This window comes from Musca domestica, unplaced genomic scaffold (assembly GCF_030504385.1).
Source record: "Musca domestica strain aabys unplaced genomic scaffold, Musca_domestica.polishedcontigs.V.1.1 37, whole genome shotgun sequence".
In the NCBI taxonomy this organism is placed as follows: Eukaryota; Metazoa; Arthropoda; class Insecta; order Diptera; family Muscidae; genus Musca; species Musca domestica.
This window is the reverse complement of record NW_026712321.1, coordinates 3,480,088-3,506,469: the sequence shown is the minus strand read 5'-3', so window position 1 is coordinate 3,506,469 and position 26,382 is coordinate 3,480,088. Positions and strand designations below refer to the sequence as shown.

The 26,382-nt window shown below is 31.8% G+C and overlaps 1 protein-coding gene across 4 annotated transcripts in view; it reads right to left on the bottom strand.

The window, feature by feature from the left end:
- LOC101891049 (hemicentin-1) overlaps nucleotides 1–26,382 on the bottom strand; it is a 364,516-nt gene that overhangs the window by 25,188 nt on the left and 312,946 nt on the right. For all 4 annotated transcript variants that reach the window (XM_020035593.2, XM_020035595.2, XM_020035594.2 and 1 more), the window contains 4 exons: nucleotides 24,160–24,290; nucleotides 15,254–15,413; nucleotides 8,221–8,435; nucleotides 3,247–3,328 (listed from right to left, as the gene is read on the bottom strand). In XM_020035593.2, coding sequence (XP_019891152.1) covers nucleotides 3,247–3,328; nucleotides 8,221–8,435; nucleotides 15,254–15,413; nucleotides 24,160–24,290 — 588 coding nt within the window. The remainder of the gene's footprint in view (nucleotides 1–3,246; nucleotides 3,329–8,220; nucleotides 8,436–15,253; nucleotides 15,414–24,159; nucleotides 24,291–26,382) is intronic.

Here is a 26,382-nt window from a genome sequence, read left to right as displayed (position 1 = left end):
TTTAGGAACTTCAAAGTATCCAGCGTGTGTTAGAAAATTTTCAAGTCATTTTCAAGCCTTTTTCAAATCATTTTTATTCTTAATTTTATGAAAAGAGTTCGATGTTTTTGAATATAATTATTCCTTTAGCAAATAAATCTGACAATTCAATTCATTTATATGTCGTTTCATGATTCAAAAATCGAAGGTTTTAAAAAGAAAATGTTCAAGTCATTTTCAAGCTTTTTTCAAGACATTATACTGTGATATTTGATTTAACTACAACAAACGTTTTTAAGGAATTATTCAAGACCCACACAAAGTGTCTTCCACGACCTTCCATGCGAGTCATTATATCCTGTGCCTTTAACGTGGACTTACAAAAAACTTAACATATTTTCAAGCCTTTCTCCTGTGGATTTTGTAAATTATATTTTTTTTAAGGATCAAAGGAACGCGGATTTTTTAAATAATATTTTTTCTAAGGAATATAGGAGCGGGGATTTTTTAAATAATATTTTTTCGAAGGACCAAAGGGACGTGGATTTTTTAAATAATATTTTTTCGAAGGACCAAAGGGACGTGGATTTTTAAATAATATATTTTTGAGAACCAAGAACCAAAGGCACATGGATTTTTTAAAAAATACTTTTTCAAAGGACCAAATGGACTTGGATTTTTTAAAAGGAATTTTTTCCAAGTACGAAAAGAATGTGGATTTTTTAAATAATATTTTTTCGAAGGACCAAGGAATGTGGATTTTTTAAAAAATATTTTTTCAAAGCAACAAAGGAACTTGGATTTTTTAAAAAATATTTTTTCAAAGCCACAAAGGAACGTGAATTTTTTAAAAAATATTTTTTCAAAGCAACAAAGGAACGTGGATTTTTTAAAAAATATTTTTTCAAAGCAACAATGGAACGTGGATTTTTTAAAAAAATATTTTTTCAAAGCAACAAAGGAACGTGGATTTTTTAAAAAATATTTTTTCAAAGCAACAAAGGAACGTGGATTTTTTAAAAAATATTTTTTCAAAGCAACAAAGGAACGTGGATTTTTAAAAATTTTTTTTCAAAGCAACAAAGGAACGTGGATTTTTTAAAATATATTTTTTCAAAGCAACAAAGGAACGTGGATTTTTTAAAAAATATTTTTTCAAAGCCACAAAGGAACGTGGATTTTTTAAAAAAAAATTTTTTCAAAGCAACAAAGGAACGTGGATTTTTTAAAAAATATTTTTTCAAAGCAACAAAAGAACGTGGATTTTTTAAATAATATTTTTTCGAAGGACCAAGGAATGTGGATTTTTTAAAAAATATTTTTTCAAAGCAACAAAGGAACGTGGATTTTTTAAAAAATATTTTTTCAAAGCCACAAAGGAACGTGGGTTTTTTAAAATATATTTTTTCAAAGCAACAAAGGAACGTGGATTTTTTAAAAAATATTTTTTCAAAGCAACAAAGGAACGTGGATTTTTTAAAAAAATATTTTTTCAAAGCAACAAGGGAACGTGGATTTTTTAAAATATATTTTTTCAAAGCAACAAAGGAACGTGGATTTTTTAAAAAATATTTTTTCAAAGCAACAAAGGAACGTGGATTTTTTAAAAAAATATTTTTCAAAGCAACAAAGGAACGTGGATTTTTTAAAAAATATTTTTTCAAAGCAACAAAGGAACGTGGATTTTTTAAAAAATATTTTTTCAAAGCAACAAAGGAACGTGGATTTTTTAAAAAATATTTTTTCAAAGCAACAAAGGTACGTGGATTTTTTAAAAATTATTTTTTCTAAGAAAAGAAAGAACGTGGATTTTTTAAAAATTATTTTTTCCAAGAAAAGAAGGAACGTGGATTTTTTAAAAATTATTTTCTCAAAGGACCAATGGAATGAGGATTTTTTAAATAATATTTTTCCAAGGACCAATGGGACGTGGATTTTTAAATAATATTGTTTCCAAGGAAAGAATGAACGTGGATTTTTTAAAAAATATCTTCTCTAAGGAAAGAATAAGCGTGGATTTTTTAAAAAATATTTTTTCAAAGGACCAAAGGCACGTTGATTTTTTAAAAATTATTTTTTCAAAGGACCAAAGGTACGTGGATTTTTTAAAAAATATTTTTTCAATGGACCAAAGGCACGTGGATTTTTTAAAAAGTATTTTTTCAAAGGACCACAGGCACGTGGATTTTTAAAAAAGTATTTTTTCAAAGGACCAAAGGCACGTGGATTTTTTAAAAAATATTTTCTCTAAGGAAAGAAGGAACGTGGATTTTTTAAAAATTATTTTTTCCAAGGAAAGGAGGATCGTGGATTTTTTAAAAATTATTTTTTCCAAGGAAAGAAAGAACGTGGATTTTTTAAAAATATTTTTTTCCAAGGAAAGAAGGAACGTGGGTTTTTTAAAAAATATTTTTTCAAGGGACCAAAGGCATTTGGATTTTTTAAAAAATATTTTTTTAAAGGACCAAAGGCACGTAAATTTATTATATATTTTTTTTCAATATTTTTTTAAAGGAATGGGATGCGATTTTTAAACATCCTTGATTCTCTACCCCACCCTTCTTCATTGTTTATTGCAAAATATCGCAATGAAAAATGAGAAAATCTATTTTCCCTATTGTTCCATTGTTTGTGTTTACCGATGTCGCAATGCCATTAGCGTGGCATACTTCCGCTAAACACATATGCCTGTAGTTGTAATTACAAACACATATTGAAAACCACGAATATTAGCATTGTAAACCGGATATGAATACAGACGAACGCACACAGACAAAAAGCCCATCAGAGTGTAAATAACAACGACAACACCAATGCGGAAACAAAAACATCCTTAATGGAAGTAACATTGAGGTCCTTGATAACGATTAATGTCACAACGAGCGAGCGCTACGGTCTATAAAAGAAAAATGAATTCTGGTGACTGGTTCATCCGCTCATCTCCTTTTCCCAACTTCTCCCTTCTCTCACAGACCATCTGTCTCTTGTTTGGCATTGTTATTTCTAGTCTGTGATAGATGACCCGGCGACGAGAGGCCGAGTCAAAATTAATTAATGGTTGAATGACTTTGCGGTGATTGACACAAGTCGCGAGAGTTCTGTACCAAACTCCTCCTCCTCCCGCCCAGAGTTTACTGGTGGCAAGTCAAATAGCACGTTTTCATAAAACATGATTTGGCAGTTAACAATACCCGCAACACGCCGAAGGATAGATGATTTGACTGCATCAACGCAGCTATTTGCAATACAACAGTTACAACTACTTACCTGCTGGGGCTATGGTATAGACACAGGGTTCTGTCTGATCACCGATTTCATTACTGGCCCAACACAGTAAAGTGCCATAGTCCTGTAAAATAGAGAGAGCGAGAGAAAAAAAAAACATCAACAACATGTTACAATCATAAAAGCAATGCGATTTTAGGTTCGGCCGTGATTGAAAGCGTGGTGGCATATGCCACGGCTCGCCAATTGAAAATTCCGAAAACATTGTTGGCGTTTCGGACACATCACCAATTGTCGAATGTGTTTTTTTTTGGCCAGTTTTGAGAAAACTACAAATCATGACCACCACACATGAAAACCGTAAAGGATACCACAACCGCACACAATTCATTAAGCTAATTATGGAAATCTATTTGGTAGATTGTGATAATTAATGTGAAGGGGGGTGGCAATTAAAATTTGGAGGTGTGTTGAAGGGAACCAAAAAAAAAAAAAAAAATGGAAAACAAAAATGTGAAAGAGAAAATGGAAGAGCAGGAAAAATGTGGTTTAAAAAATATTTTTGCTGATTTTTCAACTAAAAGTGCATTTAAAAAATAATTTTTAGGGATCGGAATAATGATTTAGAATATAAAAAAGAACTCTAACAAACGTGGATTATTATAAAATATATTTAAGTGACGTCCAACAAATTGACAGAAATTGCTCAGCCTCGTAACAGCATCAGGAACGTGGATTTTTTAAATCATATTTTTTCCAAGGACCAACTGATCGTGGATTTTTTAAATAATATATTTCCGAGGACCAAAAGAACAAGGATTATTTAAATAATATTTTTTTCAAAGGACCAATAATATGGGGATTTTTTAAATGAATTTTTTTTGCAAGAGCAAAAATAACGTGGATTTTTAAAATAATTTTTTTAAAGACCCAAAGTAACGTGGATTTTTTAAATAATATTTTTTCAAAGGGCAAGGAACAAAGTAACTTGGATTTTTCAAATAATATTTTTTCCAAGAACCAAAGGAACGTGGATTTTTTAAATAATATTTTTTTCTAGGACCAAAGGATCGTCGATTTTTTAAATAACATTTTTTCCATGGTTCACAGGAATTTGGATTTTTTAAATAACATAATAAATAACAACATTTTTTTCAAGGAACAAAGGAACGTGAATTTTTTAAACAATATTTTTTTCCAAAGATCAAAGGAACGTTTATTTTTTTAAATAATTTTTTTTTTCCAAGGACCTAAGGAATTTGCATTTTTTAACTAATATTTTTTTCCAAGAGCCATATAAACGTGGATTTTTTTAAATATTTTTTTTCCAAGGGCTAAATTAATGTGGATTTTTTTAATAATATTTTTTTAATGGATTATAGGTAAGTGAGGTTCTTAAAGAATATTTTTTTCAATGGCCAAAGGATCAAAGATTTTTTAAATAATATTTTTTTCTAGGGAAAAAGGAAATTGGATTTTTAAAATAATTTTTTCCAAAGACCAAATAAAGTGGATTTTTGAAAAAATATATATTTTTTAAGTTAAGTTCTTAAATAATACTTTTTTTTCCAATGGAAAAAAGGATCATAAATTTTGTATATAATATTTTTTTCTAGGGAAAAATGAACTTGGATTTTTTTAAATAATATTTTTTCCCAAGGGTCAAAGGAGCGTGGATTTTTGAAATAATATTTTTCCAAGGACCAAAGGAACATTGATTTTTGAAACAATATTTTTCTAAGGGCCAAAGAAAAATGAATTTTTGAAATAATATTTTTCCAAGGACGAAAGGAACATGGATTTTTTAAATAATATTTTTCCCGAAACTAACGGAACGTGGATTTTTTGAATACCATGTTTTCCAAAGACCAAAGGAAGGTGAATTCTTTAAGAAATATATTTTTTAATTTTTCGAATAATATTTTTTCCAAGGACCAAAGAACGTGGATTTTTTTAAATAATATTTTTTTCGAGAACCAAAGGAACGTGGATTTTTTAAATAATTTTTTTAAGGTCCAATGTAACGTGGATTTTTTTAAATAACATTTTTTCCATGGACCAAAGAACATGGTTTGTTAAATAATATTTTGAAAGGACCAAAGAAACGTGGATTTTTTAAATAATATTTCTTCATGAACCAAAGGACGTTGATTTTTTAAATAGTATTTTTTTTTCAAGGACCAAGGGAAGAGGATTTTTTAAATAATATTTTTCCCAAGGACCAAAGGAACGTTGATTTTTTAAATACCATGTTTTCGAAAGACCAAAGGAACGTGGATTTTTTTAAATAATATTTTTTTCAAGGACCAAGGGAAGAGGATTTTTTAAATAATATTTCTTCAACAACCAAAGGACATGGATTTTTTGAAACATATTTTTCTTGAGACCATATTAATGAAAATTATATAATCAAAAAAATAAATAAATAAAAACGAAAGACAGAAAAAGAAAAATATTAAAGGGTCAAAAAAGCGTGAATGTTAAAGAATTTTTTTGATTAAAAATTCAAAAAAAAAGAGGCTATTACAAAATATTTTTCCACGGGCCTTCGAACACTTGAATATTTTTCGAGGTAATTAACGGGGATCTCCAACAAACGTGGATTCTTAAAAAAAAATATTTTTTTATGGTTCTACTAAAAATATACGTAAAAACATTTATTAATGGTAATTTTTTTAAAATTAGTATTTTTAAGGACCTTCAACGAACTTTTTTTTAAAAAAATATATATTTTTAAGGACCCTTAACAAACGTGGATTTTCTTAAACCTTCCTTAACAAAAGGGATTTTTTAAAACAATATTTTTTAATAACCTAAACAAACGTGAATTCTTAAATAAATATTTTTTAATGTCCTGCAAAAAAAAAAAAATAGATTTCAAAAAATAATTATTGAGGAACCATCCATAAACGTTGATTTAATAAAAAAGATATTTTTAAAAACCCTCAAAAAGCTTGGATTTAAAAAAATATTTTTAAGGACCCTTAACGAACGTGTTTAAAACACTTTTCAAATGTGGATTAAAACAAAAACGTTTCTAAGGTCCTACAAAAAAAAATTCGATTTTAAAAAAATATTTATTCAGGGACCATCCATGAACGTGGATTTAACAAAAAAATGTTTTTAAGAACCCTAAAGTCCTTAATAAACGTGGATTTTTTGTAAAAAAATTGTCTTTATTTTTTTTAGAAATTATTTTAAACAATTCAAACTTGGAATTTAAAAAATATTTCCAAGGAAACTTAACAAACGTGGATTAAAAAAATATATTTTTAAGGATACTTAACATGAATTGTTTAATTGTTTGCATGAATTGTTTTAAAAATTTATATTTTTATGGACTATTAGCAAACGTATAAAATTTTTAAAGACCCTCAAAATACGTGGCCTTAGAAAAAAATAAAAAACCTTCAATAAACGTGGATTTTTGAATTGGATATGCTATTGAATACCTTTGTTTGTTCCGCTTAAAAAGCGGAAATTAGGGGAAATCTTTCGAAGAGGAAATAAGTAAAGAATTTGCTAAATTCGACCGAGCCGAATATGTAATACCCTCCACCATTTGGAAGGAACTTAAACAATTTTAAATAAATTCTATCGAAAAATACCGCTTAGGTGAAAAAAACCTTATATGGGGGCTATACGAAGCATACACAATATTCCGTCGTAGACTGTAGTACCCACTACGAACTTCAAACACGAAAATTGAAACAATTCCGGTGAATAATGTCTCCAAAATCATCAAAATACCGAATATCGGAAGGTATCGTTATATGGGGGCTATATGAGAACCTGGACCTACATCGACAGTTTCCCCTCATAAATTGTAGTACCCATTACGAACTTCAAATACGAAATTTTAAACAATTCCGGTGAATAATGCCGCTAATATCATCAAAATACCGAATATCGGGTGGTAACCGTTATGTGGGGGCTATAAGAAAACGTGGACCTGCACATACAACTTTCCATTATAGATTGTGGTATCCATTACGAACTTTGAAATCGAAATTTGAAACAATTCCGGTTAATAATGTCGCTAAAGTCATCCAAATACCAAATATCGGGAGGTAACCGTTATGTGGGGGCTATAAGAAGACATGGGCCTGCATAGAAAATTTTCCATCATAGGCTGAAGTAGCCATACGAATGTCAAATACGAAATTTGAAATAATTTCGGTAAATAATGTCTCTAAAATCATCAAAATGCCGAATATCAGGTGGTATCGTTATATGGGTGCTATACGAAGATGTCGACTATACCTGCATAGAAATCCACTTTCTCTTGATTTTTTGAAATAAGCTTCTTGTAAAAATTACGATATCTTGAAAAAAAATCCACTATGTGTTGCTACTCGGAATTTTTTTTCAAAACATTTTTTTTTTGTTAATCCAAAAGGTACCTCTTTCCCCAATATTTCCTATTCTAGCTTTGACACAATTATCCCTATTACCCAGGTGCAGCATAAATTAGAAAACAAAAGGAATTCTCTGAACAATGCTAGGACACCATTGTCTTCTATCTTCGACACATACCTCCTCTTCTCACCCATCCCTTCCCTCTCCAAACCTGGTTAAATCTCAGCTGCTTGTTTCAATTTCCCCGATCAAATATGTTATACTTCCTGCATGCAATGGAAAGGTAGTTTATCTCTGACTAACATCCACGTACACCCGCACACACACACACACTGCCCTACACCCGTAGGTATTCAGGACATAAATGAAACATTGAAGACTCATCAATCTGTCTTCTGACCAAGTTGCAGATGAATGACTGAACCGGTGTGTCCTTTATGCCGGTTAGAACGAAGTTATATATCGCTTGTCTATCTACACTGCATGCTAGCCGCCAAATGGAACAACAGCAACAACACCAACAAAAAACGCAAACAATTTTAATCGCTTTTTGCCGTTTACATGTCCTGTCATTCTTACAAAGCCACACAGCCACACTTTCAATCACCCCCTCTTCGCCCTCCCTCCCTCCCGTAACACATATTTGGTTTAACTTACATTCTCTGTCATCGGTGTATAATGGGCCACGCTCCGTCCTCGATCGACAGCTATCAGGGATGCCGGTATATCGATTGTTTCGCCAAGTGTTGCATTGAATTTCCAGCTGTAGTTGGCTTCCGGTGGATTTGCATCAATTTCGCAGGCGACCTTTGCCATCTCCTGACGGCCGGTGCTGTAAACGGTGCGTTGGCCTTGCCGGCAGACAGGTGCAACTGTGGTGATAAGAGAAAGCGAGAAAGAAAGGAATATGAAATGAATGAAAGGAAAATAGATATTGTCCTGCAAAGTAATAACTGAGGGATGAGTTTGGAAAATAAGGACATTTTTTTCTAAATAAAACAAGTAAAAAAGCTGTAAGTTCGGCCAGGCCGAACTTTGAATACCCTCCACCATTTGGTAAGAATTTAACAATTTTCAAAAAAAAATCTAAAATCATCAAAATACCGAATATAGGGGTGTACCGTTATACGGGGGCTATACGAAGACGTGGACCTGCACAGACAATTTTCTGTCATAGGCTGTAGTATCCATTACGAACTTCAAAAGCGAAATTTGAAACAATTCTGGTAAATATGTTCGCTAAAATAATCAAAATACCGAATATCGGGGGGTACCGTAATATGGGGGCTGTACGAAGACGTAGACCTACATGACATATTTTCTGTCTTAGGATGTAGTATCTATTACGAACTTCAAATACCAAAATTGAAGCAATTCCAGTGAAAAATGTCCCTAAAATCATTAGAATACCGAATATCGGGAGGTACCGCAATATGGGGGCTATACGAAGACGTGGACCTGTACAGACAATTTTCTGTCATAGGCTGTAGTATCAGTTACGAACTTCAAATACCAAAATTGAAGCAATTCCAGTGAAAAATGTCCCTAAAATCATTAAAATACCGAATATCGGGAGGTACCGTAATACGGGGGCTATACGAAGACGTGGACCTGCACAGACAATTTTCTGTCATAGGCTGTAGTATCAGTTACGAACTTCAAATACCAAAATTGAAGTAAATCCGGTAAATAATGTCGCTAAAATCATCAAAATACCGAATATCGGGGTGTACCGTTAAATGGGGGCTATACGAAGGCGTGGTCCTGCACAGACAATTTTCTGTGATAGGCTGTAGCATCCATTGCGAACTTCAAATACTAAATTTGAAATAGTTCCGGTAAATAATGTGGCAAAAATTAACAAAATACCGAATATCGGGGGGTACCGTTACATGGGGGCTATACGAAGACGTAGAACTACATGGCCTATTTTCTGTCTTAGGATGTAGTATCCATTACGAACTTCAAATACCAAATTTGAAACCATTCCGGTAAATAATGTGGCTAAAATCATCAAAATACCGAATATTGGGGGGTACCGTTATATGGGGGCTATACGAAGACGTGGACCTACATTGCCCATTTTCTGTTTTATGTTGTAGTATCTATGAAAAACTTTAAATACCAAATTTGAAACAATTCCGCTAAATAATGTAGCTAAAATCATCAAAATACCGAATATCGGGAGGTACTGGTACATATGGGACCTATCCGAAGACGTGGACCTTCATGGCCCATTTTCAATTCCAAAAGTCCTGCAGACATGGTACACATTTGAGTAAAATTTTATCAACCTACTTCATTTCGTTCGGAAGCTAGAGTGATTTCCACGGACGGACAGACGGACGGACTTTGATAAATCGACATAGAATTTTATGCTGATCAAGAATATGTATATACTTTGTGGGGTCTAAAATGTATATTTCGAGGTGTTACAAACGGAATGACAAACTTAATATCCATACCCATACTATGGTGGAGGGTATAAAAATGCATTTTCATTCTAAAACGAGGGAAAACTTAAGAATCATATGGGTTATAAATTGGTCGTTTATGGTCAATTATAAGAAAATATTTGTGGTCGTCTTTTGGAAGGTCTTCATGAGCTTCGATAATTTTTTTTTTTAATTTTTACTTGCCTTTTGTTCTCCAATAACTCCCTATCTTTTTTATACATTTTTATTTAAATTATTATTTTTTTTTTAAATTCGCCACGAACCCCTACATCTCAGCCTGTACCATTTCACCCTGCAAGGACTATGCCTCTCTGTTCCTTTTGAATTTGAATATGAAAAATATGTTGAATGTGGAACATTTAATTTCAAAGTCACCACAGTAACAACCCACAGGAACATGCCACTAAATCTATGTATACATCTACGTCTTCTACTTCCTAACCATCTTTCTGCTTCTTCTTCTTCTTCTACCTACGTAGGATACATCCCTTCGTCTAGGAAAAATCCTGAAAATGCCCAACACAATTGTCAAGGAGGAGCAGCGTCATAATGATCTACTTTGTAAAGCCTATGTCAAGCTATGAGTTGAGATGGTGGGTTAAAATGCAAAAGGGACTAAGCCGCAAAATTAAAAGTATTGTGAAATTTATTTTAATTTAAATTTTTACCCTACAACACCAAGTGTTGTGTGTTCGAAAATAGTACCTCCTAACATCGACTCTACTCCTAAATCGAGATACCCACTCCAAATTTCAATGTCTGAGCTGTAACCGAAATGGTACCAGATGTAGTACATTTTACATTCGGTTGGCCATCAGAACTCAAGCGCCGGCCATGGTGATGGTGTGGGCCGCCATAACAGCCGATCGACGCTCTCCGCTCGGATCTGCAACAAACGTGGATTTTTTAAAATATTTTTCCAAGGATCTGCAACAAACGTGGATTTTTTAAAATATTTTTCCAAGGATCTGCAACAAACGTGGATTTTTTTAAAATAATTTTTTAAGGACCTGCAGACCGTGGATTTTTTAAAATATTTTTCCAAGGATCTGCAACAAACATGGATTTTTTAAAATATTTTTCCAAGGATCTGCAACAAACGTGGATTTTTTAAAATATTTTTCCAAGGATCTGCAACAAACGTGGATTTTTTTTTAAATAATTTTTTAAGGACCGCAGACCGTGGATTTTTTAAAATATTTTTCCAAGGATCTGCAACAAACGTGGATTTTTTAAAATATTTTTCCAAGGATCTGCAACAAACGTGGATTTTTTAAAATATTTTTCCAAGGATCTGCAACAAACGTGGATTTTTTAAAATATTTTTCCAAGGATCTGCAACAAACGTGGATTTTTTAAAATATTTTTCCAAGGATCTGCAACAAACTTGGATTTTTTAAAATATTTTTCCAAGGATCTGCAACAAACGTATATTTTTTTAAAATAATTTTTCAAGGACCGCAGACCGTGGATTTTTTAAAATATTTTTCCAAGGATCTGCAACAAACGTGGATTTTTTTTAAAATATTTTTCCAAGGATCTGCAACAAACGTGGATTTTTTAAAATATTTTTCCAAGGATCTGCAACAAACGTGGATTTTTTAAAATATTTTTCCAAGGATCTGCAACAAACGTGGATTTTTTAAAATATTTTTCCAAGGATCTGCAACAAACGTGGATTTTTTAAAATATTTTTCCAAGGATCTGCAACAAACGTGGATTTTTTAAAATATTTTTCCAAGGATCTGCAACAAACGTGAATTTTTTAAAATATTTTTCCAAGGATCTGCAACAAACTTGGATTTTTTAAAATATTTTTCCAAGGATCTGCAACAAGCTTGGATTTTTTAAAATATTTTTCCAAGGATCTGCAACAAACGTGGATTTTTTTTTTAAATAATTTTTTAAGGACCGCAGACCGTGGATTTTTTAAAATATTTTTCCAAACGTGGATTTTTTAAAATATTTTTCCAAGGATCTGCAACAAACGTGGATTTTTTAAAATATTTTTCCAAGGATCTGCAACAAACGTGGATTTTTTAAAATATTTTTCCAAGGATCTGCAACAAACGTGGATTTTTTAAAATATTTTTCCAAGGATCTGCAACAAACGTGGATTTTTTTAATATTTTTCCAAGGATCTAAGGATATTTTTTTTAATAAAAGTTTCCACTTTTACCCCTTCAGAATAAATGCCGAATATTAACGCCGCAATTTGCCGAATATTATTGCCGCAGACCTTGGAAATTCCAACAGGAGGACTCAGCACCATCGCACTCAGCACTCGCCACCGCCACCCAAGAATGGTTACAAATTGAGGTTCCTCGCTTCATTTCCAGTGCACAATGGCCACTAAAATCTCCGGATACCAATCCGTTGGACTATTGTGTCTGGAGTATTTTGGAAAGCAAGGTTGGCACTAAGACATACCAAAGGGTCGTTCACCTCAAGCAAGCGCTTCGCCGGGAATGGGTCAAAATATCGCAGAACACCATTCGGGCAGCGTGTGACGGTTTCATTGGCCGTTTGAAGGCCACAATTCGTGCCAAAGGTGATCAATTCGAACAAATCTAAACGTTGATGTTTCAAAACTTTTGGTATTTAAAGTTCGTAATAGATACTACGGCTAAAGACAGAAAATTGTCTGTGCTGGTCCACGTCCTCGTATAACCCCCATATAACGGTACCTCCCGATATTCGTTATTTTGAAGATTTTAGCGAATTTTTTCACCGGAATTATTTCAAATTTGATATTTGAAGTTCGTAATGGATACTACAGCCTATGACAGAAAATTTTCTGTTCAGGTCCACGTCTTCGTAGAGCCCCCATATTACGGTACCTCCCGATAATCGGTATTTTGATTATTTAAACGAATTTATTCACCGGAATTGTTTCCAATCTTGTATTTGAAGTTCGTAATGGATACTACAGCCTATGACAGAAAATTGTCTGTACAGGTCCACATCTTCGTAGAGCCCCCATATTACGGTACCTCCCGATATTCGGTATTTTGATGGTTTTAGCGATATTATTTACGAGAATTATTTAAATTTTTGTATTTGAAGTTCGTAATGGATACTACACCCTACGACAGAAAATTGTCTGTCCAGGTCCACGTCTTCGTATATCCTCCATATAACGGTACCTCCCGATATCTGGTATTTTGACGATTTTAACGAATTTATTCACCGAAATTGTATTTGAGGTTCATAATTGATACTACAGCCTATGACAGAAAATTGTCTGTGCAGGTCCACGTTTAATAACCCCCATGGTACCTCCCTATATTCGGTATTTTGATGATTTTAGCTATATTATAACCAGATTTTTTCAAGTTTCGCATTTGAATATTGCAATAGCTTGTGACAAAATTTGGCTATGCAGGTCCACGTCGTCGTATGGACCCTAATATACGACTACGTTCGGTATTTTTAAGATTTTAACAGAATTTTTAACGGATTTTTTTGTTTTTGAGAATTACCAAATTCGTTCCAAATGGTGGAGGGTATTCAAAGTTCGGCCCGGCCGAACTTCCAGTTTTTTTTTTTACTTTTTTTCTTTCCTCTCTTTAGATTTCGTCACTTAACCTCTTTTGCCTTTCACCTCCCCATGTGGGCGTCTCACAATGTAATTTACAACATCATCAAGAAATGTTGGTACAAAAAGTCCTCACCAAAGCCCTGCAAATTATAATACTTTTAGGGATCTCAGTTGGCAACACATTGCTTCATTCTCCTCTCACTCATGTGGCCCCTCTCTCTTGATTCCGCCTCACCTAAGAACAATGCAAGGAGAATATCATATTCTCATATGAATATTCCCAGAATATGGTGATTGTTGTTGATGTTCGCCGTTGGCCAGCCAAGTCGACCACCATCATACGACACACACACCAACACAACATGACAATGATGGAGAACCCTGACAATGTCCTTCTGTTGCCTGGGCGATAGTGTGGCCATGTGTTTGTGTGTTTGTGTGTGTATGAATGCTCCATGTTTCATGGTTGTTTGCACATTTGGTCCTGTGGTCGGAGTGATAGTTGAGTGGTGGTCGGTCAACTCTCTCACTCAACTCAACTTTGGTGTTAGTGGTCCTGGCCACATAGCAATGTTCATTTTTGGTGTTTTATTGTAGACAGACCAACAAATTGCTCGTCATTGTTGCAGGTTTATATACTATATTTGGTGTGGGGCTAAGGCCTTGGAGGGGGAAGAGGCCGAGAGAGAGAGAGAGTGGCTGGAGCCGGGGGGAAATGCTCGGTGGAAGGAAATAATCTCATAGAGAACATATCATAGTTTCTTTTGTTGCCTTTTTGAGGGGAAGGAGATGGAGAAGGGAGGACCGGTGGCCTATTATGGTCAGCGGTAGTAAACCAAGCATGAATTAAAATAACAACACACACACACTCACACAGATATACACACATACATACGAGAAAATAACACAACCGAAAAGATTCCTGTGTTTCTGTTTATTTACAACTGACTTGGAATGTTTTGTGTCCTTTGTGCCGTTCGGTGTCGTTGTAAACTAAATAGACTGTAAATGTTGTGTGTTGAGGGGAAGGGGAAAGGGGAGGGCGGTGAGGCATTTTTATGCGAAGGCTTTATTTTGTTCATAAATTTGGCGATAATTTAAGAATTAAAGCCCAGATGGGATAAGGTTATTAATTTTACAAAATCCGCGAAATTGAGGCTTCGAATAAAGTAAGAGGCTGAGAATTTTTTTTTTTTTTTTTTTTTTTTTTTTGAAGTCCCTTAGATTTCCTAGACCGAAAATATATTTCTGGATTTTGTTGGTATCAAATATTCAAGTATCCTGTGGAAAGAATAATTCTGGTCTTAGAAGAACTGCTGGCATTTTTGAAATTTGTACTCTCTAGGGTTCTAAATAAAGCAGATTTCCAAAATACCTCCAAGGTCAAAGTGTCATTTCAGCTTATGTGTAAGAAATTCCCTTCCAGAGCACCTCTCTCTCGGTAGTTCTTTAAGTTCTCCTAAGGAAGATCTACAGATCTTCTACTTTTTCATTACATTTGGCCAAAATGACTACAGGTCTTAAGAAAATTTTCTAATTTAATTTTTTTCCATTCGAATTTTAACTAGGATCAAATGTAAGCTATTCCATATCATGAAAAGGATCCTACTACCATCAATTGGGTGGATTTTAAGTTTTAACTTTTCTCCGCCTTGTTCCCCTTATACACCAATTTTCATTGATTTCTACTTACATCTTATATCCAAATGCACGGGATTGCTTTCACCATCGCCCTCGCGATTATTACCCACACACGTATAGATGCCACTGCGTGCCCGGCTGACATTCTGCAACACCAGACTCTGGTTGGCCACGATAATGCCTTCCGTGATATTGTTTTCCAATATGTTGCCCTGTTTTGGTGATAAAAGAAATTAAGGATTTAAATATGAAATTTACAAAGAATACAAAATAAATAATTAATTATTTTTAAATATTAAAATACACTACATTTTTAGAAGGATCTAAAGGACTATCAAGGCTATAAACGTGGATTTTTTAAAGAATTTTTCTAAAGGACAATCAAGGCTATAAGCGTGGATTTTTTAAAGAAATTTTCTGAAGGACAATCAAGGCCATGGACATCGATTTTTGAAGAATTTTTCTGAAGGACAATCATGGCTATAAACGTGGATTTTTTAAAGAATTTTTCTGAAGGACAATCAAGGCTATAAACGTGGATTTTTTAAAGAATTTTTCTGAAGGACAATCAAGGCTATAAACGTGGATTTTTCAAAGAATTTTTCTGAAGGACAATCAAGGCTATAAACGTGGATTTTTTAAAGAATTTTTCTGAAGGACAATCAAGGCTATAAACGTGGATTTTTTAAAGAAATTTTCTGAAGGATAATCGAGCCTATAAACGAGGATTTTTTAAGAATTTTTCTGAAGGACAATCAAGGCTATAAACGTGGATTTTTTAAAGAATTTTTCTGAAGGACAATCAAGGCTATAAACGTGGATTTTATAAAGAATTTTTCTGAAGGACAATCAAGGCTATAAACGTGGATTTTTTAAAGAATTTTTCTGAAGGACAATCAAGGCTATAAACGTGGATTTTTTAAAGAATTTTTCTGAAGGACAATCAAGGCTATAAACGTGGATTTTTTAAAGAATTTTTCTGAAGGACAATCAAGGCTATAAACGAGGATTTTTTTAAAGAATTTTTCTGAAGGACAATCAAGGCTATAAACGTGGATTTTTTAAAGAATTTTTCTGAAGGACAATCAAGGCTATAAACGTGGATTTTTTAAAGAATTTTTCTGAAGGACAATCAAGGCTATAAACGTGGATTTTTTAAAGAATTTTTCTGAAGGACAATCAAGGCTATAAACGTGGATTTTTTAAAGAATTTTTCTGAAGGACAATCAAGGCTATAAACGTGGATTTTTTAAAGAATTTTTCTGAAGGACAATCAAGGCTATAAACGTGGATTTTTTAAAGAATTTTTCTGAAGGACAATCAAGGCTATAAACGTAGATTTTTTAAAGAATTTTTCTGAAGGACAATCAAGGCTATAAACGTGGATTTTTTAAAGAATTTTTCGGAAGGACAATCAAGGCTATAAACGTGGATTTTTTTAAAGAACTTTTCTGAAGGACAATCAAGCCTATAAACGTGGATTTTTTAAGGAATATTTCTGAAGGACAATCAAGGCTATAAACGTGGATTTTTTAAAGAATTTTTCTAAAGGACCATGAAGGCTATAAACGTGGATTTTTTAAAGAATTTTTCTGAAGGACAACCAAGGCTATAAACGTGGATTTTTTTAAGAATTTTTCTGAAGGACAATCAAGGCTATAAACGTGGATTTTTTAAAGAATTTTTCTGAAGGACAATCAAGGCTATAAACGTGGATTTTTTAAAGAATTTTTTCGAAGGACAATCAAGGCTATAAACGTGGATTTTTTAAAGAATTTTTTCGAAGGACCATCAAGGCTAGATACGCGGATTTTTTTTAAAGAATTTTCTGAAGGACCATGAAGGCTATAAACGTGGATTTTTTAAAGAATTTTTTCTGAAGGACAATGAAGGCTATAAACGTGGATTTTTTAAAGAATTTTTCTGAAGGACAATCAAGGCTATAAACGTGGATTTTTTAAAGAATTTTTCTGAAGGACAATCAAGGCTATAAACGTGGATTTTTTAAAGAATTTTTTCGAAGGACAATCAAGGCTATAAACGTGGATTTTTTAACGAATTTTTCTGAAGGACAAACAAGGCTATAAACGGGGATGTTTTTCAAGAATTTTTCTGAAGGACAAACAAGGCTATAAACGGGGATGTTTTTCAAGAATTGTTCTGGAGGACAATCAAGGCTATAAACGTGGATTTTTTAAAGAAATTTTCTGAAAGACAATCAAGGCTATAAACGTGGATTTTTTAAAGAATTTTTCTGAAGGACAATTAAGGCTATAAACGTGGATTTTTTAAAGAATTTTTCTGAAGGACATTCAAGGCTATAAACGTGGATTTTTTAAAGAATTTTTCTGAAGGACAATCAAGGCTACAAACGTGGATTTTTTAAAGAATTTTTCTGAAGGACATTGAAGGCTATAAATGTGAATTTTTTAAAGAATTTTTCTGAAGGACCATGAAGTCTATAAATGTGGATTTTTAAAAGATTTTTTCTAAAGGACATTCATGGCCATAAACGTGGATTTTTTAAACAATTTTTCTGAAGGATAATCGAGCCTATAAACAAGGAATTTTTTTAAGATCTTTTCCAAAGGACATTGAATACTATAAACGTGGATTTTTTAAACAATTTTTCTGAAGGATAATCGAGCCTATAAACGAGGAATTTTTTTAAGATCTTTTCCAAAGGACATTGAAGGCTATAAACGTGGATTTTTTAAGAATTTTTCTGAAGGACAATCAAGGCTATTAACGTGGATTTTTTTAAGAATTTTTCTGAAGGACAATCAAGGCTATAAACGGGGATTTTTTAAGGAATATTTCTGAAGGAACAACAAAACCATAAACAAGATTTTTTAAGAATTTTTCTGAAGGCCTATCAAGGCTATAAACTTGGATTTTTTTTAAAAAATTTTCTAAAGGACATTCAAGGCTATAAACGTGAAATTTTTAAAGAATTTTCTGAAGGACAATCAAGGTCACGAACATGGATTTTTTAAAGAATTTTTTTGAAGGACAATCAAGGCTAAAAACGTCGATTTTTTAAAGAAGGACTATCAAGGCAACAATTGGGAATTTTTAAATACTTTTTTTATAGAAACTATCAAAAAATTTTTCAAGACATCCGCAGCTTATGATTTTAAGTTGTGAAAGGTCCTAAATTTTGTAAAAATTCCAATGCAGTTTTTCTTACAGGACTTCTTTTTAAATCATCCTTTTCATTAACTTCCTCATAAACCCACTTTTCTATCTCACCCTCCAATTCAAACTTCAATTAGTATCCTTTTATCCCTCTTTATTGATATTTATACGAAAATAAAATGCATGCTTAATCCCTGTGTAAATCCTTATTTAAATTCTCTCAAAAATTTCCTTTCAAATTAATTGCAAATTTGTGGAGAGAAAAAAAAAAAACACAAGGACAACGACAACGACTCTGTCAACATTTTAGATGTTTGACTATTTACACTTCATTTTGATGCTGCTGTTGCTCTAATCGATGGCTTAAATTTTAATTATGTCATAATTCTTTGGATTCATTTCATTTTTGTGGAGTCCTTTGAATGGCAAAACCAACACATAGACAAAGCAGTGGGAGATTGAAAGGATACACACATACAAAGTCAAAACAGACATGTAATCAATCTTTCTAGGAAATGGATAAAACGAGCAGTTTCTAACAGTTTCTGAATAAATTTTTTAAAGAATAATGAATTGAATGTGAATTTCCTTCAATGTTATTTTCAAAACAAATTAATAAAAAAGGATATTTTTATCATGGATCAATAAAACGAATTTTTTTTAAATATTTTTCAAAAGACTAACAAACGTGATTTTTTAAAAAATATATGTTTTCTGAAGGATCATCAGTGCCATAAACGTGGATTTTTTAAATAATTTTTCTGAAGGATCATCAGTGCCATAAACGTGGATTTTTTAAATAATTTTTCTGAAGGATCATCAGTGCCATAAACGTGGATTTTTTAAATAATTTTTCTGAAGGATCATCAGTGCCATAAACGTGGATTTTTTAAATAATTTTTCTGAAGGATCATCAGTGCCATAAACGTGGATTTTTTAAATAATTTTTCTGAAGGATCATCAGTGCCATAAACGTGGATTTTTTAAATAATTTTTCTGAAGGATCATCAGTGCCATAAACGTGGATTTTTTAAATAATTTTTCTGAAGGATCATCAGTGCCATAAACGTGGATTTTTTAAATAATTTTTCTGAAGGATCATCAGTGCCATAAACGTGGATTTTTTAAATAATTTTTCTGAAGGATCATCAGTGCCATAAACGTGGATTTTTTAAATAATTTTTCTGAAGGATCATCAGTGCCATAAACGTGGATTTTTTAAATAATTTTTCTGAAGGATCATCAGTGCCATAAACGTGGATTTTTTAAATAATTTTTCTGAAGGATCATCAGTGCCATAAACGTGGATTTTTTTTGAAGAATTTTTTGCAAGGATCATCAGTGCCATAAACGTGGGTTTTTTTTGAAGAATTTTTTGCAAGGATAATCAGGGCTATAAAGGTGGATTTTTTTAAAGAATTTTTTGCAAGGATAATCAGGGCTATAAACGTGGATTTATTAAAGAAAGAGGCTATAAACTTTATTTTGGAAAATTTTTCTCAGGGACTCTTCGGCCAACAACCGTGATTTTTTTCAAGGACCTTTTGGTTCCAAATTTTCGATTTTTAAAAATATTTTTTTCAATCACCTTTAAGCCACCGAAGGGGGGAATTTTCCAACGCATATTTTTTAACTCTTCTTCTCTTGGGAATACTGGCGTATACTTGGTGTCAATACTCATACGCCCCCATATACCATTGTATATTTTATTTTCGAAATTAGTTTTAAGGACACTCAAAAGGAAACCAAATTAGTTTTTTTTAAGGATGCTGTTTATTTTTTCAAAGATTCTTGGGCTGGAAAAGGTATATTTTGGAAACAATTTCTCAAGGACTCTTCGGCCAACAGCCATGATTTTTTTTTCAATGACCCTTAGGTTCCCAATTTTGTATTTTTAAAAAAAATTTTCCTATGACCTTTAAGTCACCGAAGTTGGATTTTTCCAACGCATATTTTTATTAACTCTTCTGCTCTTGGAAATGCTAGCGTATACTTGGTGTCAGTACACATACGCCCCCTTGTCCCATTGGATTTTTTTTTAATTAGTTTTAGGGACTCGGAAAAGGACACCAAATTTATTTTTTTTTAAGGATGCTTTTTATTTTTTCAAAGATACTTGGGTTAGAAAAGGTAGATTTTGGAAAAAAATTTTCAACGACTCTTTGACCAACAGTCATTGTTGGTTTTTAAGAATATTTTTCCAATGACCTTTAAGCCACCGAAGGTGTATTTTTCCAACGCACATTTTTGTTCACTCTTACCACTCATACCACCCCATGTCCCACGCCCCATGGCTTTAATTGAAATTGATTTATGTTATCAACATGTTTTCCGCATTTTCGTCGCCTTTTTCCAAAAAACATTTCCTTTTCTGTAGTGGATGTTTTAAAAAATTTTTTTGAAAAATTCTTAGGCCAGCCAATAACCGTGAATTTTTTGAAGAAAATTTTTTCAAGCAACTTTATGTCACAAAATTCTGCTTCGAAGAATATTTTTTCAACGACCTTTTGGCCACCAAACGTGGATTTTTTCAACGAATATTTTCCTTTACCCTTCTTCTCTTTGGTATGCTAGCGTATACTTGGTGTCAGTAGTCATACGCCCCCATGTCCCATTGAATCAACAACGTATGGCTTAAATTGAAATTGATTTATGTTATCATCACGTTTTTTTTTCGAAATTTCTTCCCCTTTTTCATAAGCGTTTGATGCATGTGATATCAGTTATGAAAAAAAGAACATTTTCTTTACAACGCTGCGTAATGCCCTTGGCGGTTATTAAAATGAATATTTTTCATGAGAACAAAAAAAAAAAAACAACCGAAAATCATTTTTCCAATTTTTTCGTTACTCTGCAAAAACACATTATGGCCATTAGCCATAATTTTGACATATGAAAGAGATTTTGATGGATATTTTGACAAGTATGAGTGCATGTGTGTGTGGTGTGTGAAAGGGTGGCAGAGCAAATTACAAAAATTTGCGTTATTAAGGATGCCATGAGAATAAAAATTGGAAGGAAATCTGTGATGAGTTGAAATATGGATGTAGACGGAAGAGATAGGAAGCTATGGAAGAGAATTTTTTATAAGGATCATCAAGAGATTATTTTCGGGTACTATCAGGTCTTTGAAAGTGGATTTTTTAAGATTTTTTCTGAAGGAACATCAATGTCATAAACGTAGAATTTTTAAAAAATTTTTCTGAAGAATAATCGAGCCTACAAACGTGGATTTTTTAAAGAATTTTTCTGAAGGATCATTAAGGCTACAAATGATGAATTTTTAAAGAATTTTTCTGAAGGACCATTGAGACTACAAATGATGAATTTTTAAAGAATTTTTCTAAGGGACCTCCAATTTTTAAATTTTTTTTACAAGGACTTCTAAGGCTACCAACGTGGCTTTTTAAAAACGTGGATTTTTAAAGAATTTATCTGAAAGACCATCAAGGCTATAAACGTGGATTTTTTAAAGAATTTATCTGAAAGACCATCAAGGCTATAAACATGTATTTTTGAAAGAATTTTCCTGAAGGACATTCAAGGCTATAAACGTGGATTTTTTAAAGAATTTTCTGAAGGACCATGAAGGCTATAAACGTGGATTTTTTAAAGAATTTTTCTGAAGGACATTCAAGGCTATTAACGTGGATTTTTTATAGAATTTTTCTGAAGGACATTCAAGGCTATAAACGTGGATTTTTTAAAGAATTTTTCTGAAGGATATTCAAGGCTATAAACGTGGATTTTTTTTAAAGATTTTTTCTGAAGGATATTCAAGGATATAAACGTGGTTTTTTTAAAGAATTTTTCTAAAGAACATTCAAGGCTATTAACGTAGGTTTTTAAGGAATTTTCCTGAAGGACATTCAAGGCTATAAACGTGGATTTTTTAAATATTTTTTTACAAGGGCTTCTATGGCTATAAACGTGAATTTTTTTAAGGATTTTTCTGAAGGACCATCAAGGCTATAAACGTGAATTGTTTAAAGAATTTTTCTGAAGGTCCATCAAGGCTATAAACGTGGATTTTTTTAAAGAATTTTTCTGTAAGGACATCAAAGCCATAAACGTGGATTTGTTACAGAATTTTTCTGAAAGACCGGTAAGGGTGTAAACCTGAATTTTTTATAGATTTTTTCTGAAGGACATTCAAAGCTATATACCTGGATTTTTTAACGAATTTTTCTAAAGGACATTCAAGGCTATAAACGTGGATTTTTTAAATAATTTTTCTGAAGGATCATCAGTGCCATAAACGTGGATTTTTTAAATAATTTTTCTGAAGGACATTCAAGGCTATAAACGTGGATTTTTTAAAGAATTTTTCTGAAGGATATTCAAGGCTATAAATGTGGATTTTTTAAAGAATTTTTCTGAAGGACATTCAAGGCTATTAACGTGGATTTTTTATAGAATTTTTCTGAAGGACATTCAAGGCTATAAACGCGGATTTTTTAAAGAATTTTTCTGAAGGATATTCAAGGCTATAAACGTGGATTTTTTTAAAGATTTTTTCTGAAGGATATTCAAGGCTATAAACGTGGATTTTTTAAAGAATTTTTCTAAAGAACATTCAAGGCTATTAACGTAGGTTTTTAAGGAATTTTCCTGAAGGACATTCAAGGCTATAAACGCGGATTTTTTAAAGAATTTTTCTAAAGAACATTCAAGGCTATTAACGTAGGTTTTTAAGGAATTTTCCTGAAGGACATTCAAGGCTATAAACGTGGATTTTTTAAAGAATTTTTCTAAAGAACATTCAAGGCTATTAACGTAGGTTTTTAAGGAATTTTCCTGAAGGACATTCAAGGCTATAAACGTGGATTTTTTAAAGAATTTTTCTAAAGAACATTCAAGGCTATTAACGTAGGTTTTTAAGGAATTTTCCTGAAGGACATTCAAGGCTATAAACGTGGATTTTTTCAAGAATTTTTCTGAAGGACATTCTAGGCTTTAAACGTGGATTTTTTAAAATTATTTTTCTGAAGGACATTCAAGGCTTTAAACGTGAATTTTTTAAAGAATTTTTCTGAAGGACATTCAAGGCTTTAAACGTGGATTTTTTAAAGAATTTTTCTGAAGGACAATCAGAGCCATCACGTGGAAAAAGGAGTTTTTTTCGAGGACCATCAAAGCTAAATACATGGCATTTTAAAATTTTTTTCTGAAGGGCCATCTAGGCTAGAAATGTGGATTTTTTTAAGAGTTTTTTGAAGACCTTCAACGCTATAGACGTGGAGTTTTTAAATAATTTTCCTGAAGGACCATCAGTGCCATAAACGTGGATTTTTTAAATTATTTTTCTGAAGGACCATCAGTACCATAAACGTGGATTTTTTAAATATTTTTTTACAAGGAATTCTATGGCAACAAACTTGGGTTTTTAAAGAATTTCTCAGCAAATATTTTAGAAGGACCTTTAAGGCTATAAACCTGGATTTTTTAAAGATTTCTCAGCAAATATTTTTAAAGGACTTTCAAGGCTATAAAGCTGGATTTTTAAGGGATTTCTTAACAAATATTTTTGATGGACATTCAAGGCTATAAACCTGGATTTTTAAGGATTTCTTAAAAAATATTTTTAAAGGTCCTACAAGGCTATAAACCTGGATTTTTAAAGTATTTTTGCTGAAGAACCACCAACTCTATAAGTTGGGATTTTCAAAGGATTTTTTAAGAATTATTTCTGAAGGATCTTCAAGGCTATAAACCTGGATTTTTAAAGGATTTCTTAAAAAAATGTTTTTGAAGGACCCTCAAGTCTACAAATGTTGTTTTTTAAGGGATTTCTCTTTCCTCCCTCTTAAATTAACTTACATTATGCCGCCAACTGACTTTGTTGACCCATGGATTCGATTTGATGTTGCATTCAAAGAAGACATCAATACCCTCTCGCAGCGTTGAGTTCATGGAGTTTGTGCCCAGTTCCAGGCTGACTACGGGGATATCTGAAACAGAGAATAGAAATATTATTTATTGAAAGAAAAAGAAATATTTTTTATTCGAAATTAGCAGAAACTTCAGAAAGAGGTCCTTAAAATTAAGAAAATTTAAAAAAAAATATTCTTTTTCTTCTGAATCTTTAAAATTTGATTTTTTTTTTTTTTTTTTTTTTTTTTTTTTTTTTTTTGGAAAACTGTCTTTCAATGACGACTTTATGTCATTATCGGCCTTTCAAATCTTAATCCATTACAAAAATAAGAATTTATAATTAAATGATTTTGACCCTAATCAATCAGACCCGTGGATGGCCATTTTAGGGAAGAGTTTCAAAGTTTTTTTCAAAACATCAAACGCAACAAATGCCTTACTCATTAGAAAGCCAACGTGGCATTGCTTTACCCCAAACTTTTCTAAAGAATTTTACCCTTAACTCCCTCCAAAAAAATTCAACATTTTTTTTTTTCAGAAAAAAAAAAACTTTATAAACGTTTAACAAAAGAGTGAACTCCCTTCCTCCTCCTTCCCTTATTTTCTTTTCCCTTCCCTGAAAAACAAAAAAAAAAAAAAAAGCAAAGTAAGCAACAGCATGCCAGTAGCCACTTATCATAATTTACACTTTGATGTTTTATTTATTTAGTGTAACGATGAAGTGGAGTTCCTTTTTGCCCCTGATGCATTACCCCCCTTCACCCACTCGCCCCACCCCCACTGCCACTTTATTTATTTAGCATTTCGTTTTTCAATGGTTTGCCCAAGAAAAACAAACTTTGTTAAGCTTTATGAAAAACCCAAAGGTAGTCCCAAAGAATTGATAAAGGATATATCATCCCAACTTGCAGGATACTCTTGAAAAGTGAAAAAAGAAAAACAACAACAAAAGGTTTTTATAATTTTTGACAATGAGAAGAATGAAAGTTTTTTTTTTTCTGCGAAGGCAACAATTTGCAAGTCTAATTTCTGTTGAAGAACGAAAGGTAAATACTTTCAAAGTGGCAGGTAATTGAGTGAAACTTATCGGCGAAAGTAATTTAGGAAGAATTTAAAGTGGACGGATAAAAGGAAAAACAATACAAAAAAAAAAAAAAAAAAAAAAAAAACAACAACAACATAACAAGGATAATAAGCTTAAAACTTCAGGCAATGATTTTAAATAATTTGAAAGTGGATTTAAAAAAAATATTTTTCAAAGAAAACACTAAAGTAGTAAAAAAAATATTTTTATTTTTTAAGAATTATTTTCAAAGAGACCACAAGCAGTGATTCAAAAAAAATATATATTTTCCAAAAAAAAAAAAAAAAAAAAAAAAAAAAACACAAACGTGCATTTTTTATAAAAAATATATTTTTTTAAGAAAAACAAAAGTGGATTTTTGAAAAAAAAATATTTTTGAAAGAAAACTTTAAAATGTTTTTTTTTTAAACAATATTTCTTTTAAAAATATTTTTTCCAAGAAAACACAAAATTGGATTACAAAAAAAAAAAAAACTTTTTCCAAAAGACCAAAAAAACGGATTTAAAAAAAGAAAATTTTTTTCAAGGACAACACAAACGTGGATTTTTAAAAATATATTTTTTCAAAGAAAACACAAACGTGAATATTTAAAAAAATATATTTTCAATAAAAACACAAACGTGGATTTTTTAAAAAAATATTTTTCAAAGAAAACACAAACGTGGATATTTAAAAAATTTTTTTTTTCAAAGAAAACACAAACGTGAATATTTAAAAAAAAATATTTTTCAATGAAAATTTAAACGTGGATTTTTTTAAAAAAATATTTTTTCCAAAAAAACACAAAAGTGAATATTTAAAAAAAATATTTTTCAAAGAAAACACAAACGTGGATTTTTTGAAATAATATTTTTTCAAAGAAAACACAAACGTGGATTTTTAAAAAAGATATATTATTCCAAGAAAACACAAACGTTAATTTTTTTTTTAAAAATATTTTTCACAGAAAACACAAACGTGAATATTTAAAAAAAAATATTTTTCAATGAAAATTTAAACGTGGATTTTTTAAAAAAATATTTTTCAAAGAAAACACAAACGTGAATATTTAAAAAAATATTTTTCATAGAAAACACAAACGTGA